The sequence below is a fragment of the Condylura cristata genome, unplaced genomic scaffold, assembly GCF_000260355.1.
Source record: "Condylura cristata isolate star-nosed mole 26May11 unplaced genomic scaffold, ConCri1.0 scaffold00034, whole genome shotgun sequence".
Lineage (NCBI taxonomy): Eukaryota > Metazoa > Chordata > Mammalia > Eulipotyphla > Talpidae > Condylura > Condylura cristata.
In genome coordinates this window covers 9,006,745-9,025,994 of record NW_004567135.1, presented here as the reverse complement: position 1 = coordinate 9,025,994, position 19,250 = coordinate 9,006,745, and the positions used below count along the sequence as shown (strand labels likewise).

The following is a 19,250-nucleotide window of genomic DNA, read 5'->3' as shown; positions in this document are numbered from 1 at the left end:
GGAGTCAGGCACACGGGCCCCGATCCAGAGCAGCTTTCCAGAACACCAGGCAGCAGCCCATCTCCAGGCAAAGAGGGCAGGCTCGGGCAGTCTTTGCTTGCTTGGCTTGGGCGAGATTACTCACCTCTCAGTTCCTCCCGGTGGTGCAGCCAATTAAAGCGCAGCCCTGTGAAGCCGTCCGCAGCCACGCAGACGAGGTTCCCATCCAGGGAGTGACCCCCATGGTGCAGCAGCCCTCTCCTGACCCGCCCGCCACTCCCCTCAGCAGTGGGTTTCAGTCCATCCGCCTCTTCTGTTCCCCTCTCTGTCTCTGGTGAAGCCTCTGACCCCCTGCACCTCTGACCTGTACCCCAGTTCTGTATGCCTAAATAAATAAATCTTTTTTCCAAAATGGCTCACCTTCTCGTCGCTGAGAAATGGGCACAGTGGCAATAGTGCCCACCTCTCAGCTGCGAGGAGGGTGCCGGCCACAGACATCCGCTGTGACTCTAGCCAGAAGCCCCTTCCCGGGAGTGGCCCCAGTCGGTCTGCTCCGGAGACCGTGAACAGGAGAGGTGCTGTGACCGGGAACGAAGGGGCGTGGCACGTGGGGGGGCTTACGGTCTGTTCTCTCCCCCTTCCTCCCCGCGCACACACACCCTGCCTGGACCCCGCTGCTCCCGGAACCTGCAGACACGGCCAACAAGGCGCTGCTGGCCCTTTTCACTGCGGAGATGCTGCTGAAGATGTACAGCCTAGGACTGCAGGCCTACTTTGTGTCCCTGTTCAACCGCTTCGACTGCTTCATCGTGTGCGGGGGCATCCTGGAGACCATCCTGGTGGAGACCAAGATCATGTCCCCCTTGGGCATCTCTGTGTTGAGATGTGTCCGGCTCCTGAGGATATTTAAGATCACCAGGTATGTGGCTCCTTGTTTCCAGAAGGCAGGAGAGGAGGGAGGCATGAATGGGAGAGAAGTAGCTGTTTCTGGAAGCTTCTATATTTTGTTGATCTACCACAGCAGGCGCTTTTGTCCAGTTCGATGGCATAGCGTTCGGAAATTCCTTTGGTGGTCAACACCAGAGGCTCGAGCTAGCGGGGTAAGCAGATCAGGGATGTCCTGTTGTGTAAAAAAAAAAAAATGTCCAGAGGCGGGGAGCCCAGGAGGCTACAAGAATAGAGCAGGGACCAGGCCTCCTTCTGTCTCGGCTTCGCCAGCCTCAGGCCGCCAGGTGGCTTCTGGCAATTGAGCACCGAGTTTGTCAAGGCGGGAAGAGGGACAAAAGGCAAAGGTGCATCCTTCCACAGAGTTAGCCCCTCCCAAGCCCCCCCAAAATCCAGCCAAAGACCCAGTCCCCTGGCTATCCCAGTAGTCTGGGCACTGAGGAGTGTCTCTTGAAGCTGAATGTGTGCCCCTCGCTCAGGCTTCCCCAGTACGGGAGGGTGATGGGTGCCGTGCCACAGGGGCGTTCACCCCTCCACACCTTGCCCCTCCACCTGCCCCATCCACCCGTCCAAAGATGAGTAGGACGGGGGTGGAGGGGGCCTCGGGGGTTGGGGAGTGGGCAGCATGCTCCAGGACAGTTATTTGCAACTGTCTTGTGATCTGTCTTGGGTGTTGAAATCTATCATTTTTCAGTAGTTTGAGCTATAATTCACATGCACGAAAAGATTCATTTTTAAGTGTACTCATTTTTTCAGTGTTTTTATAGGTCACAGAGTTTAGCAACCATCATCACACTCTCATTTTGGAACATTTTCATGGCCCCTAAAGGAACTCCTATCTCCTGCCTTCCCTCCCAATGACAACCTTCCATTTCTCTAGATTTGCCAATTTTGGATGATTCAGATCAGTGAAATCATGTAGTATGTGGTGACTTGTGACTGGCTTCTTTTACTTAGTTTTTCGCCCAGGTTTCAATCTAATAGCATCACTTCTTTCCTTTTCGTGGATGCATAATATTCCTTCTATATGCATGTATATAGACTTGACTTGATTTATGCATTCATCAGTTGGTGGCATTTGGTGTATTTCCATCTTTTGGCTATTATGAATAATGCTGCTATTTACAATTTTGTTCATGTTTCTATATACATATATGCTTTCGTTTATCTTGGATAAATCAAATGCGGCACACATGCGTTCTCGTCACGGTGTAGAGGGTCAAGCAAGGAGATGCATTTAAAGCACCCAGCCAGATCTCACCCAACAGCCAGAGCAGGGATTATTAATCTAATGGTTACGTCGTTGATATAAAGAGAAGGGAAAAGAAGAAGAGAGCCAACAGTGTCTGCACATACATGCTCTCTTCCTCATGTGTACTATGCACCGGTCTCTGAGAGATGGGGAAGATGGCTGCTGTGATCTGAGTCCAGGAGAAACTGAGTCTGGCTAGGGAGCTAGACTTTTTGCTTTTGAAACATCTAAAGGTCAGTCTAAAACACAATAGAATGAGCTGGCAAAATGATAGGGGCAGGAATGTGGGGAACACCTGCTAGGGTGGAATTAAGAACAGAAGAGAACCCCTGGGGAGAATCTGCTGTCAGAGGAGCCTTGAAGAACATACAGAATTTAAATCCACAAGCTTAAGAAGCCTAAGCAACACTTCCTTTCCAAAGCGCACACACACACACACACACACACACTTACACCAAGAGCTCTTCTGGAATGTCCTGAATAGCTTGCGTTACAGAAAATCCTGGGTTTATAATAAAAGTAGAAGTCTTAGTAATAATCTTCACTCACATGCAGTGATGGTTGCTCTGCTCTGTGGATATTGATGTGCTTTCACTTGATTCATCTTCACAGCTACCTGTAAGAAAGGGCGAGTATGGGGTACTGTTACCATGATTCCCAATCATTACCCCATTTTGCTGATGAGAAACTGTGACTTGGGGAGTTAACTTGCACAGCTGCTCAGGAGTGAAGCTAGGATTTAAAAACAAACCTGTCTGGCTTAGGTTCTGTGCTCCTAACCACGACCTTGAGCTGCAGGGTTGACAGTCAAGCTATTCTATTGTCTTTGCTCCAGAGTCAAGACGTCAAAGATTTTTTTACATACTGATTTTTGTTGTGAGGTAATTCCAAATCTTTGCTCCTCCTAGAGTCTGGTAAATGCCATTTTCAACTTGGAGTTTTCAGTGCCTCTTAAATAATTCTCAAAAGTCCATGTATTTAGGGGTTTAGGGACTTTTGGTTTTTTAGATTCCTACAGAGAAGAGTTCTTGCTCCTAGATATTGCGATAGCATCATGAAAAGATTAAGCATATATTCTCTTTTTAATCAACAATTTATCTATTTCTAATGTCAAACGATTGCCAAAACGCCATCCCTTTAATCCATCCTTATCTGAGCGCTTTCTGTAGCTTCTCCATGAGTGGCATTTTCAAATCTCTATAAAGGCTATAAACAGAATAATTTCATTAGCTAATTGGAAGTTAATTTGCCAAAAGCCATCATCTTTCTGTTTTCAAGTCTCCAAGCCCTCTTGGGGCTTGTGGAAAACAACAAAGAAACTGTATGGGCGCCCCCCGTTCCCACTGAGCCCGGGCTCAGCACACGCTGGTGGCCAAGGAAATGCCTAGAATAGGGGCTGCCAGTGGAGGAGTCATCTGGGCAGGGTCCTGCCATTAAGCAGGTTTGTATCCTTTCCGAAGCTCTTGGAACATACTTGACAGGGTCTCACTAGCACATGTATATTGAAGAAACACTACTACATAGTATTCTCAACAGCGACTATGATTCTCAGACTTCGTTGAACTCACCCAAGCAGCACCATCAGGATCCCCACCTCTGGGCACTTGGACAGGAGTTCCAGTGGTGCCCTGCTGGTGCCCTGGCCACTTCCCTTTGAGAAGCAGCTGTCTAATTCCAGTGCCCTTGGACCATTTTGCTCTGCCAAAATACGGACCTTTCTGTCTAATTGGAAATCTCGACTCTTAATCTCCACTCTCTCCCCTGGACAGTGGCCTCCTGCCAAGCTCACATGTGCTTGACCGAGAAAACATAATGACAAAGAATTACTATGAATTCGGGACAGCTTCTAAATTAACTTGAACTTGAATTCCTGCAAGGCTGTGTAAAAAAGCAGTGATGTAAATACAAGACGGGCTATTAATTTGGAGTGTTGCAGTGCTTTCGGGGGTTCCTTTCTTTGCATTCCAAGTGGCTCTTCCCTCACCATAGACCACTCTGTGGTCGAAGAGTTGTGAATACTGATCTGAACCAACAGCTATCAAGTTGGATGCCCTGACCCATCAGTGCCGGAGCAGTTGAACAGTGTGTAGCAAGTGTACGGTGACGAGACTGGAATCTAGGCATGCCTTCCTTCTTAGAAGATCAATACAAATAAGTCCAATATTGCGCTTACGACGCATCACTCTTGGTCACGTGCATTCCCAAATGCTTTTATGAATGGACAAGAACCAGGTGAACCGCCAACTCATTCATGTGCCCAAAAGAAGCAGAAGCCCTAGCATATGATGAATAAGATTGTGGTGATGTGATGAAAGTGAATTGTTGACAGGCTGGCATCTTTTGTTTTGTCATCATCTGAGAATGCTTTGGAGAGTGTACTATGTATATGAGTATCATCTATCCTATATGTCAAATTAGAAAAAAAAAGTCTTGGAACCCTGCATTAAAGTACAAACCAGTTGGTGACTGAGTGTTCATAGTCCCAGTAGTGGGAATTAGAGTAAGAGTCCTACCTCGTGAGAAAAAGGGGCACGCACATGCCCAAGTTGTTTCCATCTTTGGGCCACTCACCCGGGTGGGCCTTCCAGCCACGCAATGGGCCGGCTTTTTTCCTGTTTTGAGATTTCATGGGCCTCTACATGTTGCTGAGTTTCAGTATCTCTGTTGCGTAGTCTTTGTCAGCCCAGGGTGACATCATTCTATGGGGGAGGAAGCAGAGCTTCAATTAGATTAAATCCGGATGTGAGTCCAATTTACTAATTACATCTCATTTTTTATACAGTTGGTTTTAAAATGCACCAGAATCCCTCCAGCCCTTACTATCTTGGCACTTAAACCTTCAATTCCTTTCTCTCTCCCGCTTCTCCCTGCAGCTTCCTTCCCAGGTTCTGAAATGTGAGATAGGCTGATTCAACAATAAGATTTACTGGTGACTCGTGACCACCTGTGGGTCCCCACAGAGCCCCCCACTGAGAACCTTTCGCAACTCCTCCAGGCTCTAGTGGTCCCGGCTCCCTGCCAGGGTCTGGCCCACAGCCTGTGCCACCGTCACACTCCCAACTCCTTCTAGCCCTCACGGTGCCCAGATCAGGGCCGATGGAGAGGGCAGCTCAGATTCAGAGCCTGAGCACTGCAGCCGGCTGAAGGGAGGTCTGGTATTTAGGATACTGAGGATTAAACCACACAGATGAGGACAGCTTAAATGTGTTCCCTCCCCGACCCTGACCCAACTAGGAAAGGGGCCACCTAAGGGACACCAGGAGCTCCATGGTCCAGAAGGTCAGGGCCTACGCAATGTCAAGGTCAAGGCCAGGCTGCCCAGCCAACCAGGCCAGGTTACATTGTCCTTTGCAGCTCTGTTCTCAGTATGACCAAGACCCTGCTGTAACGTGAACTTGTCATCCGAGGCAGCTTTGACTTGAAAGTAAAGCACCCAAAGTGTGCTTTCGGCCTGCTAAGGTGGAGGGGCAAGCTGTGGATTCAGCTTTGGGCTGTCGGGCCCTGACCAAGGTAACTTAGGATTGTCTACTTGACCCCCAGCAGACGCCCAGCCCCGCCTGTCATTGGCCCTCCGGGTCCTACTGCATCTCCCAGGCCAGAGTCCCACTTCTCGGCCACGCTGGTCCTTGGGTCACCTCCACTTCTCTGTGGCTGCCTCAGGGAGAAGCCAGGACAAAGCTGGCCTTCGCGAATCTAAGGGGGCGCTCTGCTCACCCAGTTGTCTTACCTGACCCCTCGTGTTCCACCCTTGGGATGGCGCTTAGCAGCCCCCGACACCCACATTCACTGCGTGAAATCTGCTGTATAAACCCCCATCCTATAATAGGTCCGGGCCACAAAAATAAGAGGATTTCATTTTTTCCCCTCAGGATAAGAACAGTTGGTGCAGGTATAAATTTAGTCATGATCCTCTCTGAGGCAGAGAGGAATAGGGTGGAACATTTGCCAAGCACCCAAAAGCTCTTGGTCCTGTTATTTGAAGATCTTTTATTTAGAGCAGGCTTGATGCTCCTGCTCTGTACCCAGAGTGTAAAGGACCTAGCCCCGAGCTGTTTGAAGCAAAGGTTTGCAAGATGAAAGTTCCAGCTCAAGCAAAGCTCAAGCCTCTTTCTATCACTGAGAGAGAATTCCATGGGGCCCATACCCAGAAACAGACTTAGAGATTTAAATGCCCCCTGGACGGAGGCCGGTAACTTGAGCCAGAAAGGGCCGAGGCAAAGGTGCCAGGAGTGAAGCCGTGGCCAGCAGGCAAGAGAATTTTTGGAAAACCTGGGCAACAGGTGAGGCAAAGGAAGTGCTCTGAAGAATGATGAGGAAAGCCCTCATGTGCACCCAGCCCAGAAGGGAGCAGGCTGGCAAAGACTCATAGTGGAGAAGACAGTTCAGGTCACTGGAGACCTGCAGAAGAATATTGACGCCAGGGGCTGCAGATGGGGCAGGATGAGTCTGCCCTCGGCGCGGGTTGCCAGGCCTGACCCCGTCAGCATGGCGCGCATGGGGGCCTGTGTGGATGCTTGTGCGCACTGCTCTGCGGAAAGGATGCTTGGTTTTCCTCAGTTTCTCCACGAGCTCCCGGGCGTCACACCCTTTGTTCTGCCACTTGCTTTTGTCCACGGTTCCTTCTCTTTCAGTGGACTTCATCTTTCCAAGCAATTAGGAGAAAACCCCCAGCTGATTGCTGTAACGCCATTAACTCCGCTAGTCCACCACCAGCTAGCCTTTTTGAAAGGAGCGTGATTCCAGCACATGAGACCACTGTCCCAGCCTCAGACCACCGCAGGACAGCCACCAAGAAGCACACTGACTCCAGGAAGGGAAAGTCGAGGACCACAGGGCTGCCGGCCGTTTCACTCAGTGGTGTATCAGGTGACCCAGTGCAAACGCAGCCATCTGGACACCCACAAGTCTCTGCATCAGTGACAATGGCCCCACGCTATTCCCTGCTGTCAGCCAAGGCACGCCAGGCCCAGAAATTCAGCTCCTCTCCTCTGTACCCTGGCAATGTTCGTCCCCAGCATCACTTGTTCCCTCCCTTCATCCCGGTCTTTGAGAGAGCACAGACAGCAGCTTCAACCAAGCACACGTTGGGGATGGACCACCTTCTGCTCAGCAAGCTGGACACCCCTCTGATGCCAGGCTGGCTGCAGCCCCGCTCTGAGTCCTGCCCACCTGCCCCCGCCGGGCGGGAAGCAGGCAGCAGCCTAAGCAGCCATGGTGTCCGCCTGCCATCCCGAGCCTCAGCTGTCACTGGGCCTGGGTGCTCCCTTCTGCCGAGGAGGCTGGCTGGGCTGGCTCAGCGCACCTGCCGCAGCGCATCCTTTCACAAGGCCGATCATGTCCGCAGATCGGCCGCCGTTGGCTTAGAGCCGCCAGAGGGCAGTTCTACCCCAGGGAGACACTTGTTCACAGAGCCTTCTGGAAATCCTACCCCAAAATTGAAAAAGCAAAGCAAAACATAGTAACCCTGTTTTCTGGGGGGCGGTGGAACAGTCAGGAAACCCGAACCTCTCGACCATGGATTTAGGGGAGCTGTGAGAATGGAAATGGTATGGGAGCGTGCGGGTGGCCACCCCTCCCTGTCTGGTGAATGTGCTTCACTGAGGTGTGAGCGTGTGTGTGTGTGTGTGCGTGTGTGTGTGTGCAGGAGAGACACCCCTTCCTCCACACACAGGCGTCTGTAACTGTCTCCTTCCCGCCCCTTCCAGTGTGACACCTAAATAAGATTCACTCCGTCACTGTGTGGACCATTGGCCAACCACCCCCCCCTTGGGGTTGGCAAAGTTTTAAGCGCTAAGAGGGAACAGAGCAGGCAAACTCCTGCTCTTGCAGCCTGATGCTCCGATAGGAACCGGGCAGTAACAGAGTCAGGGATCTCTCCGGTGGGGAAGAGTGACACAGGCATGTGGGCTAAGAGGCAGAGAGGTGAGGAGGGAGGAGGCCCTGGGGAGGGGTCCGGAGCCGAGGCCCGTGGGGACGAACAGGCCGCACCACACCCGGGAGCACTCTGCGGGAGCACTCTGGAGGTTGGCGGGCCAGCAGGCTGAGCGAGCAGGCAGAGAGGAGTGAGGTCGCTGAGGCGGGGGCCCAGTTCCACCGGCTGTTAGGCCTTCCAGGGGGCATGTTTTGAGGACTTGGACAGGCTTGTGGCCTCCTGCGCTACAGTGTGGCTGTGGGCGGGGCGGCTGGCTGCAGCCGTGTGCTGCCTGCTGTGTCCATCAGGTGCACGTGTCCTTCTGTCTCATCACTGGTGGCTCTGCATGGGGGGTGCCGGGCATGGGGGTGTCTGTCTGACTTTCCAGGCTCAAGGCACCCTTTCCCTTTGTAACTAGTAGGGCCTGCGCAGTGCTGCTGAGGCTGCATGAGTGTCCTGCTGCCTGTTGACCTTTCACCCACGAGCTTAGCTTGTTTATTTGAGCAAGTTACTGCTGCAGAATGACGATCCCAATTCTTTCATGTGTGTAGCTTGTTCATTTGATACTCTGGTGGAAAGCCTTTTTATGTTAAAGATTTATTTATGCACACAGAGCTAGGGTACAGGCCAGAGGTGCAGAGGCGTTGAGAGACTTCACCAGAGACAGAGTGGGGAGCAGAACAGGCTGACTGACAAAGCACTGCTGAGGGGAGCAGTGGGCGGGTCAGGAGAGGTCTGCTGCGCCATGTGGTCATCTCCGGGGGGGGAGTTTGAACCAGCACTGAAAAGACTGCAGCCAGCTCGCAGTGCTGGGTCCCAACCTGTTGCGCCAACAGGGAGGGCCCAGGAAAATCTCTTTTTTAATGTCAGTGGACTCAGATTGTTTTCACAATGTGCCGTAGTTTGTTTTATCACTTCCGAGGTGCCCTCGAGGGTTCTCACCTGAAATGGTGGGTGGTCTGCAAGATAGCTGCAGGGGACAGGCCCGAAGTAGCACCACCTGTGAGGAGCTGCTGCAGAAATCCAGATGAGAGGTGCCTGTGGCCTGGGCGAGGCACAGAGCAGTGGCTGGCCAAACTCAGCTGTGCTTTGAAGACGGAGCCGCAGGCTTCGCTGATGTGGGATGTGAGAGGAAGGTGGAGGATGACTCTGTCAGTCAGAAACTACAGTTGTCACATATGAAGGTGGGGAGATGATGGAGTGGGGAATTAGGAGCTCTGTCACACCACAAATCGCATGTGGTGAACCACTCCCCCCACCCCAGTCGATTAAGAAGAGTGCAAACTTTCCCAGGAAACCCCTCGAGGCGGGGGCCGGGGAAACACGAGAAACGTCTCTTGGGATCCAGCGCTCTGCCCCATCACCAGACGTTCCTTGACCGTGACCAGCTCTTCCATCTCCCCTACTCCGGTACCCTCCTTGCCATTCTTCTTACCCACCCTTCGAGAAGAGCTCTGTGCCTGGCTCCACGCCCCCAGAACCCCAGGCCCACCGCCAGGCTCTGCCCACACCTTCCCTCTTTGCCTGCTGGTCTGCTCCCTTCTGCCAAAGGTCTCCTTGCTTCATGCTGACTTCTTGGGCTCCCCTTCCTTCTGGACCCCTTTAAGGACCCCGTAACTCTCAGGCACTTCTCAGCCTTAATAGTGGTAGGCCAGGTGTTGAGTTATTTCCCTTTTGTCCATTTGCCTCATGAAAATGAAGGCCACAGTCTTCCACGAGCATAAGGCTTTGCCCATGACCACTGCCCATGACCACTGCTCCATGACCACTGAGCACACTAATACCTCCAGGGGCCTCAACCCGTGCAGGTGAGCTCGAAAGCTCCCGCTTCTGGCTACCAGTTTACTGACGAGGCTCTACAGCCCCCAGCACCAGAAATGAAGGTTTCATAGTTCTGGAGCCAGGCCTGGGAATGGAGATCTCCACATCACCCAGACGCCCCAGCCGGTTCATTGGCGGGCGGTTTGGGGGTGTTGCTTTATGTGGAGAGGGGAGGGGAGCAAGCTCCAGAGAGGTCCCCTCGCTTCTAGCTTTAAGTGGACTGACCACTGCAGCCCGGTTGCACAGAGTCGCTGCACGGAACTGTTTTAGGGACAGTGATGTGGGGCAGACCGCTGTGTTGACAGTGAGAGGCGGGTCCTTGAGCACCGGAGAACTTCGAGAACTCAGCGCCTCTGCCAGTGCGACAAGCCTGTCACAATTGGAAACCTCTTATGAGCATTTCTAGAACAGATACAAATGAATGTATATTCATATTCTGCACACAGAGGAAGTGTGGCTGGCAGGCAAAGCAGAGGTGGAGGGAGACTGAATCTATGAAGGAGAAAGGAGCATTACGGGCTCCAGGTTGCGGAGAAGTGCGTGTTTACACCCAAACTGTTGGCCCATCTGCTTCTGTCATTCAATCTGGAAGGCAGTTCTGGAAAGAGGGGCTCGAGCCTGGTGTGCTGCTGTGGGCTGCGTCGGCAGGTCACACGGCACTCGGCAGCACAAAACGCAGTTCACTGTGCAGCTGCAGGGAGCTGGGAGCGTGACGTCCAGCTCGCGACCCAACTCACCCTTCATAGGTACTGAAGGCCACCCCTAACCACCCCCCCCACACCCACCTTCTCCCAGGGACGGGGGTCTCCCCAAGGCTGTAAAGAAAGACCCCTGTGTTGACAGTGGAAGGTGGGGCTGTGACGACAGGAGTGGGTGCCCTCTCCCCCAAGGAACCCCACTGCCAGCCCGTCACTGCGGCCCCAGCCACAGCGTGTGGGATGGGGTTGCTGTAACCTGGGAGTTCCCAAGTTCATCTGCTTGGCAGAATCGTCTGTGATGCTGATTACAAGGTTCTCTGGGCCCCAACTACAGCTATTGAATCAACAACTCCAGAGGAGAGATTTTGTGAAAACCAATTCTTTGGGCAGGATAAACTTGGGAAACCACAAAACCACGCTCCCTCTCTTTTATTATTATTATTATTATTATTATTATTATTATTATTATTATCATTATCATTATCATTATTATTATTATTATTTAATTTAAAAATGTGGTACTTTTTTCTTGCATTGCTGTTCATTTTCAGACAGTAGGTGACTTCTCCCCTCAGGCACGTTCACTGCACAATGTACCCCGGACTCCAGATGCCCACGTCCATCACCACATCCCTGAACTAGTCTCCTCCCCCACCCCCACTTTACACGCACCCCACTGGGTGCCTCATCTCTGTGGTCAGCTCTCAAGATTTGCCTTTGTCTGTATTTCCCATTTCAGTGAAACGCTCTGAGATTTGTCCTTTTGTTTCTGACTTTTTCCACTTAGCATCAACACTTCCAGCTCCTTCCACGCGCACACTCTCTTACCCAAGGGTGACCTAACTCGTGCCTCTGCTAGACAGCTACCCCTGGGCCAGCCGGACATCCGTCTTGTCCACAGACCAACAGGGATAGCGGCCGTCACTACCCTTGGTTAACTGTGCCAGCTAATATAACGGGGGCTTTCAAAGCTATGATGATTAATAATGTTCTTTGTCCAGAGACTCTAGTAATAATTCCACTCTGATTCCATAGGATTTCACTCTTGAGTGGACAGTTGAAAAAGTTCTGAAATTCCTCCTTAGCCATGAAACCTTTTATCCAAATAAAATCTATACAAAAACTGAAATGTAAACAAAGAAAAGCAGACCACTCTTTTTTTTTTTAAAGATTTATTTATCTGCACATACAGAACTGGGATACAGGCCAGAGGCGCAGGGGCAGTGAGAGGCTTCACCAGAGACAGAACGGGGAGCACAACAGGCAGATCGACATACAGGGCTGAGGGGAGCAGCGGGGAGATAGGAGAGGTCTGCCGCGCCCTGTGGGTCAGCTCCCTGGCTGGGGCAGTGGCTGCCAAAAACTTCATGGTGCTGCACTTTAGCCCACTGCACCACCAGGGAGGGCCCAGCAGACCACTTTGACTGGGGAAGAAATTCACCCGGATCCTCCCAGGACCCCAAGGAAATGCACATGACTGTTGCCGCTATGGCACAGGCAGGGAGGCAGAAAGGAAAGCTAAGCGGCTCGTCAGAGGCCCAGGGCAGCTAGCGTGTGGCAGAGACAGGTCGGGACACCACTGACTCCTGGGCTCGTCTGCATCACACAACACTGATTCTGTGGCCTGGAACCAGTTTCAGACCTGCAGCTCGTACCTCCGCCACTGTGCCCAGGAAAGGAAAGACGACTCCGAAATGTGACTTAAGGTTTCGCAGTGGGGGCGGTGACGTGGTGCAGAGCGCCGGGCCAGACACCACCCTCTGTGGTCCTCAGGTACTGGAACTCCTTGAGCAACCTGGTGGCCTCCCTGCTGAACTCTGTGCGCTCCATCGCCTCTCTGCTGCTGCTGCTCTTCCTCTTCATCATCATCTTCTCGCTCCTGGGGATGCAGCTGTTTGGAGGAAAGTTCAACTTTGATGAGATGCAGACCCGGAGGAGCACGTTCGACAACTTCCCCCAGTCCCTTCTCACCGTGTTTCAGGTACGGTCTCTTCTCTGCTGGGCTCTGGCCGGGAGGTGGGTGGCGGAAGGGGGTGGAGGGTGGGCGAAGGAGGAAGCAGCCTTGAAAAGGTGGGAAGCTGGACCCTCGCCCAGGGCAGCCCCAGTCAGCCTAGGTCAGCCGTGGAGGGTGCCTGCCGGGAAAGGCTTGGCTTCTCCCCAGGGTGTCCCCACTCCGTCCCCCATGGACTCCCACTGTTGCATGGACCAGTGGAAAAAAGAGCCCATTGAGCAGCGTAACTGCGTAACTTTCTCGGCACGTCTTTTCCAAACACGTTCTACGTGGAAGCCCCAATGACAGCAAAGAAAATCAGACTGTTCTATGGGAAAGCTGAGGACGAAGCAGCTGCCTTTCCTGTGCCCCAAGTTTGCCCTTTGATAACAAGGTCGGCAGCCCCAGGTCTTGTGATTGCATAGGTGTTTCACTTAGGGCTAAGCTCAAGTGACCCCTGTTTACGTGTAAAAGCAGATTGACATACACCTAAAAGTCAAAGATATATGGACATGGCCAAAACCTTGAGATTGATCCCAACTGACTAGTGTTTGGGCGAAACTGGGGCAACATTACCCTCACAGTGAGCACATTCACATTTGTAAAGGGGGGCTCAATGCCTGCACCCCGGGCATGGCTAAATGGCCCTCGCATGCCTTCCATGTGGGAGGGAGAGCCAGCAAGTCATTTCAGTCACCCCTCAAAATAGAACACTGGTGACCATTATAAATATCATGCAGGAGAATATATTGCTGCCTTTGGCCTAAGGATGGGGTTCAGCTCGCTCGGGTCAATAGTTTAGAGCCCCAGGGATGAGAATCCAGGGCCGGGAGTGGGCGGAAGAGGTAGAAAAAAGATTTGAGACATTTTTGTTAACACAGTGGGGGCAGGGCAGGGCAGGGGAGTTTTGGGGTTTGCTGTTGGTCTAACGCTGTGTCCCTTATTGGTGGGAATGTGTCATTCAGATCCTGACCGGGGAGGACTGGAATTCGGTGATGTATGATGGGATCATGGCTTATGGCGGCCCCTCTTTTCCAGGGATGTTAGTCTGTATTTACTTCATCATCCTCTTCATCTGTGGAAATTGTATCCTTTGCTCCTGCCTCCCCACCCCGCTGCCCTCCCCTTCCTCAGCCTGCAGCACCATGCCAAATAGCTGTGCCCAGCAGATGCTGACTCAGGGGTGAAAACCAGGGTGGCGGGTCCACAGGGCCCCCGGGCCGGGGAGAGGCACGTATGGAGGAGAAAACATCCCCCAGCCCACAATCCCCTTCGCTGTGGAGGCAGGTCTTGGTGGAAGCCTGGAGCGTTGGCGTGGGCAGGGTGTAAGTTCACCCTCCTGAATCCATGTGGGCAGCGGGTGCCCCCCCCAGGTCTAGTCTAGGGGTACGACGCCCCCTGGCGGTGTGTGTGTGCAGCTGCTCACACAGGCCCTGAGGGGCACTCACCTGAGCCTGCCCTGGCCTGTGGCAGCCCCTGCAGGCAGGACACCCGGTTCGGGAGCACTCAGCCACCGTCCTTGAGATGACCTTCCTCTCTCCCTGCTGTCCGGCCAGCGCCCTCCCTCTGGAGCCTGGATTTCGATCCCGGACAGGGCTGGACAGGTTTCCCCACAGATGCCTGCTGGTGCCGGCCACGGCTGGCTTCCAGGGCCTCGGCAGTGGGTGCTCTTCTGTCCCCCTGTCCTTCCGTCTCCCATGAGGGCCGTGTGCAGAGCAGGCTAGAAGCAGCTCTGGTCCAGGATTTGGGTTTAAATCACAACATACTGTAGCACCCAAAGCGTGGCCACTCATCCAGCTGACAGACTGCACATTTTACCTGCTGGTGGGCTCAGGCAAACCAACCAAAGGTTCTCTGCCTCACGGACTGTAAAGTGAGGCGATAAAATGATAGTGCCTCCTACTTACCGGGTCCTGGTGAGGGTTCATGGGTGGTGTATGCAGAGTCCCTGCCACAGAGCACGGGCCCAAGGGGGCAGTGGGCAGGAGCACCCGTGGACAAGCCCTCTGTGCCCAGCCACCAGGCTGCAGTCTCCCCCTGCGGGTAGTGGCATGGGTGTCTGGGTCCGTGGGGGAGAACGGCCAGCACTGAGACCACATTCTTGGCCCAAACTCACAGCGCTTCTGGTTCAGGGTTGGGGACGGGATGGGCGAAGAGCTGCCGAGATGAGGCACTTGTAAGCTTTGGTCAGGTCCCGCTGGACCCTCCCAGGGTCTCTGTATGCACGGGTTCACATTAAGAGTTGGCAGAGATCATGGCCGCCTCCAGCGCCCAGTTATGATGAACCACTCTCGAGAGCATTCTGCCTTCTGCTGGAGACAGTGCTGTTGATAATGTCCATTACAGCTCAGTGAGGAAACCAATAATGAAACCTTGCAATTAAAGAGCAAAGCAGGCTTGTGGGCCCTCCCCCCCGCCCCCACCCCACCGTTCCAGCCTTCCCTCAACCCCCGGGACAATCCCCAGTTAGCTGGGAAGGGGCGGGGGGGGGCGGGGGGGAACAGAGGAGGGCCCCACTGGGCTTGGGGCCCCTCAGAGGAGGTCGCCGTTGAACTTGCTGCTGGGGAATGCTGCTTGCATGCCCTGCACCGCCCCACCCCATGACCACCCTCCGTGCCCGTTAAAAACCCTAAGGCCAAGGGTCGTTTTCTTTAAGAATGGACACAAACAGATATCCTGCTGAATGTGTTCTTGGCCATTGCTGTGGACAACCTGGCTGATGCCGAGAGCCTCACCTCTGCCCAGAAGGAGGAGGAAGAAGAGAAGGAAAGAAAGAAGCTGGCCAGGTAACCCTCTACGCTCACCAGGCCCCCGGGTCCCGTTCCAGAGCGCCACTCCCGTGGATGCTGAGCGAGGCACACCCTGGCACCCCTTGGCCATGGCTCCAAGAGGGGCCCTGGATATAGGGTTTCCCACAGTGAGCTGGGGCTCTCCCCTCATTCCTCGGCCTTGCTCTACCGTGGAGGCCACCGCGGATGACAACTTTTACAAAGGTGTTGTCATTACAAAGGTGCCTGTTAGGAAGTGAGGGCATTCTCTATCAGTAAGAGAGGTCGTGCTGGGTCATGAGATGGAGCCTGGCGACATCTAGCGAGGGCTGACGCAGCACGTCCCCTGTCACCCACACATCCGCTGGGTCCTGAGCAGAGCTCTCCAGGAACCGCTCCTGCGTGCGATCAAAGCCTTGCTGTGGCTTAGACAGACCCTGGGCTGGCTGAGGGCCAGGCAGAGCCATGTGCCGTGTGCCCCGGGTGAAGGGAGGTGGACAGAGGCCGGGGGAATCTGCTACTGACGGAACATGGGCACGTGGCCACCACACCACAGGGCACTCTGATCCCTGTCATGCCAGTAAACATTCATTTATTTTTTCTCCTGCTGACCGGCCAGGACTGCCAGCCCAGAGAAGAAACAAGAGGTGGTGGAGAAGCCAGTGGTGGTGGAAGAGGCCAAAGAGGAGAAAATCGAGCTGAAGTCCATCACAGCCGATGGAGAGTCCCCACCCACCACCAAGGTGAGTAGCCGCCTTCACCCAGGAGCTGGGGGGGCTGTAACAAGAGGAGGGCACAGGCCAGGCACCAGTGCAACTGGAAAAGGGAGGAAAGCGCCTGGGGTGATGGAGCGGGAGAACGAGGACTGTGAAGAGAAAGCAGGCCCGTGGCATCCAGACTCTGTTGCTGCCTTGAAGGATGAGTTCTGCGGAACCAGGGTTCATTCGGGAGTGAACAGCTCCGCCTCTGACTACAGTGCAATTTCGAGGTTACTCCACACCTCCAAACTGTGGTGCACGGCTAACTGGACTCTTCCTCCTCCCCTTTGGCTGCCTAGATCAACATGGATGACCTCCAGCCCAATGAAAATGAGGATAAGAGCCCGTACGCCAACCCAGAAGCTACAGGTACCAATCCCATCACCTCCCTGAGGCTGACGCGGGGGATGGAGACCCAGATTCTAAAGCCCAGTGGAAAGAGACGCGTGTTAGGGACCTATGGTGGTGGCTTCCCATGCAGATAGCTCCTCTCTGGGTCTCTAAGCACTAGCAGTTATGATCTGGGGGAGAATTATCACCTGGAGGAGCTCCAGGTTTCTTCATAATAATTAATATCATTAATCAATCGTATTCTGCAATGTTCTGAGCCCTTTGGAAGCTGGGCTCTATATCAGTTGAAGGTTTATGATTGCCTACACCATGAAATCATTGTTATCAACGTACATCGTTTACTGCTATGACATGCCGCAGCATTCTGCTCACCTAATAATAATAGTAAATCCCAAACCCGTCTCGCTCTTACCCTGCAGGCAGTGCTGCGAACCGGACACCTGCCGCCACAGATGTCCACTTGTTGCTTTGCAAAATGCTCGCAGGTCTCTCATTGCACAAAGAGCTCTCACCGACTGGGGGTCTGACTGGCAGAAGCAGGCAGAGGGTTTCATACCGGGGGTCCCTGGGCCTCAGTCCAGGGTACATTCTCTTGCCTTGAGAAACCCGCATCCCCCTTGAGCCCTGGACTTACTTTCCTTTGACCCAGAATCGCAAACATCATCACCAAGTGCACGCTTGAAGTTGTTCCACACAGCCAAGGGGCCGTTGGTTTCAAAGACATTTCCCTCTCTGTAGGCTGGGCTATATTTGGGTTGGTAACTCAGGTAGGGAGCTGACATCCTGCATTTACAGCAAAGCTCAGCTCTCCCCTCTGCTCTCGCTCCACCCGCTCCTGCTGTTGTCTGTGAGGGCGCTTGTGGGCGGCCATCTTGAGTTGTCCTCGGGAAGGGACATTCCATCCTCACCCACCTCCCGCCCCACCCACCTCCCAAGGGAACGGGATTAGATTGCCTGGGGCTGGGACAGAAGCGGGCGCAGAATTTCAAAGGCGTACTAGAAATGTTGACCAAATACCATGGGAGAATCTTGTCTTGAGCCTGAGTGAGCAAATAAACTTTAAAATGGCTTTTTTCAGATAATGGGGGAAAATTGAACGCGGGCTGGGAACAAAGTGATCTTAGGTCGTTTTGGTTCATCTCACTGCTGTAATAATAGTATTGCAGTTCTATTTTCTAAATGCTTAAATGTTTAGAGCTGGAGTCTTAAAATATTTCCAAGTTGCTTTAAAATACTTCAACCGCAGAAAAATGGGGGCAAGGAAGTTAAATGAAACCAGATCTGCAAATGTCAATAGCTGTGGAAGTGGGGGTGGGGGTCCACTCCAGCCAGGTCTTGCTACTCTTGGGGACATTTCCATAGCTTCAGAAGAAAAGCCGGAGTAGAATGCTTCCCTCTGGGCCTGCAGCAGAACCAGGCCAGCTGACCTGTATCTCAGGAGACCTCCCCACCCCCCAGCATCATTGGGGGCGCGAGCTTTGAGGGTCTGCACAGGCACCCAGCAACAGGCCAGTGGGCCTTCGCTTTACACAGCAGCAAAGCCAACATGTGACTGAGACCGTCATCTCAAGTTTCATTATTCTGATTACACACCAGGCTTTTCTGTTCTTTGTTGCTCTAACGGCATCAGAAAGAAGCAGGTCAAGAGGAGAAAGGACAAATAAGCCTGTTGTCGCTATACTGACCTTCATAAAAATACCTCTGCTGACCTGGCTTCTTGATTGTGGAGGACTCTTGAACGGTTTTTGCTTTTACAAGCCGAAAGCCATGCCCACGATCTGCTGGTTCCTCGGGACCCTTTAGATACTTCAGGGTTCCCTGTCCCCAGGGTGCCCCGTGACCACGTTTCTCTAGGCTCGCCGGGCACCGGCCGTCACCCTCGTCCCGAGCCCTGTGTCGAGACCTCTGGCCCATGGAAAGAAAGCTGAGGCCGCCTGCCTAGCTACCACCGCTCGGTCTTTAAACCAGCCTCGAGGCCCCTCCCGGCTGTACCTGCACCTGCCGTCGACTCTCTGCCCCAGGACAGCGGGGCTGTCTGCCGGGCCCCTCCGAGGCCCAGCAGCCCCCCCTTCCCAGCCCTCCCTGCCCCTCCTGCAGTCAGCCCCTCCCCTCCAGAAGCAGGTGCCAAGGCCTCTATCCCCGCCCGTCTGTCAGTCTGTTCACAGGGCAGAGGGGAGGCACCCCCAGGGCCATAACCTCCAATTTCATTATTCCAGTGACACCCCTGGCTTCTCTTTCTGAAGTACAGAGCAGCTCTCGTCCTCCCAGCCATGGTCCTTTCTGCTCTGCACCCCTGTGCCCGGGCTGTGCCACACAGATTGCCCTGTGGGAGGAACCTCCCTCCCTCCTCCGGCCACTTGCAAGCAGACTTGCAGAGACAGGAGGGAGAGTGCCTGCGCGCACTTCATGCTCCCCTGCCCTGCTCACTCCTGCCTCGCCCTCCCCTTGTCTCCAGGCAGCTGAGCCTTGTCCAAGCTGCACCCACAGAGCCCAGGAGGCGTCAACTGCAGTGTGCCTGTGCCAGCAGGGCCCCCTGCCCTCTCCCGGAGCACTCAGAGACACCCCCCGCTTCTGATTCCCTCAGGGCGGCAGTGGGGGCCTATGGGGGCCTGTGTCTTCCTCTCAGTTTAAAGGCCCAGCTCCCCTTCTGGTTTTAGCCTCTTCCTTATGCACATGAATTCTTCAAAACATCTTCTCCCCCAGGAAGCAAAGCATTATCCCAAGATTGTGCTTTTATTTACTCCGTTAGTTTATTTGCGTGAACATATGAATGTTGA

General features: G+C 53.6%; 1 protein-coding gene across 16 annotated transcripts in view; it reads left to right on the top strand.

Annotated features, from left to right (window-relative positions):
* Positions 1–19,250, top strand: part of CACNA1C (calcium channel, voltage-dependent, L type, alpha 1C subunit) — a 528,989-nt gene that overhangs the window by 434,431 nt on the left and 75,308 nt on the right. For all 16 annotated transcript variants that reach the window (XM_012732386.1, XM_012732387.1, XM_012732382.1 and 13 more), the window contains 6 exons: positions 673–898; positions 12,380–12,587; positions 13,562–13,682; positions 15,268–15,382; positions 15,984–16,107; positions 16,422–16,491. In XM_012732386.1, coding sequence (XP_012587840.1) covers positions 673–898; positions 12,380–12,587; positions 13,562–13,682; positions 15,268–15,382; positions 15,984–16,107; positions 16,422–16,491 — 864 coding nt within the window. The remainder of the gene's footprint in view (positions 1–672; positions 899–12,379; positions 12,588–13,561; positions 13,683–15,267; positions 15,383–15,983; positions 16,108–16,421; positions 16,492–19,250) is intronic.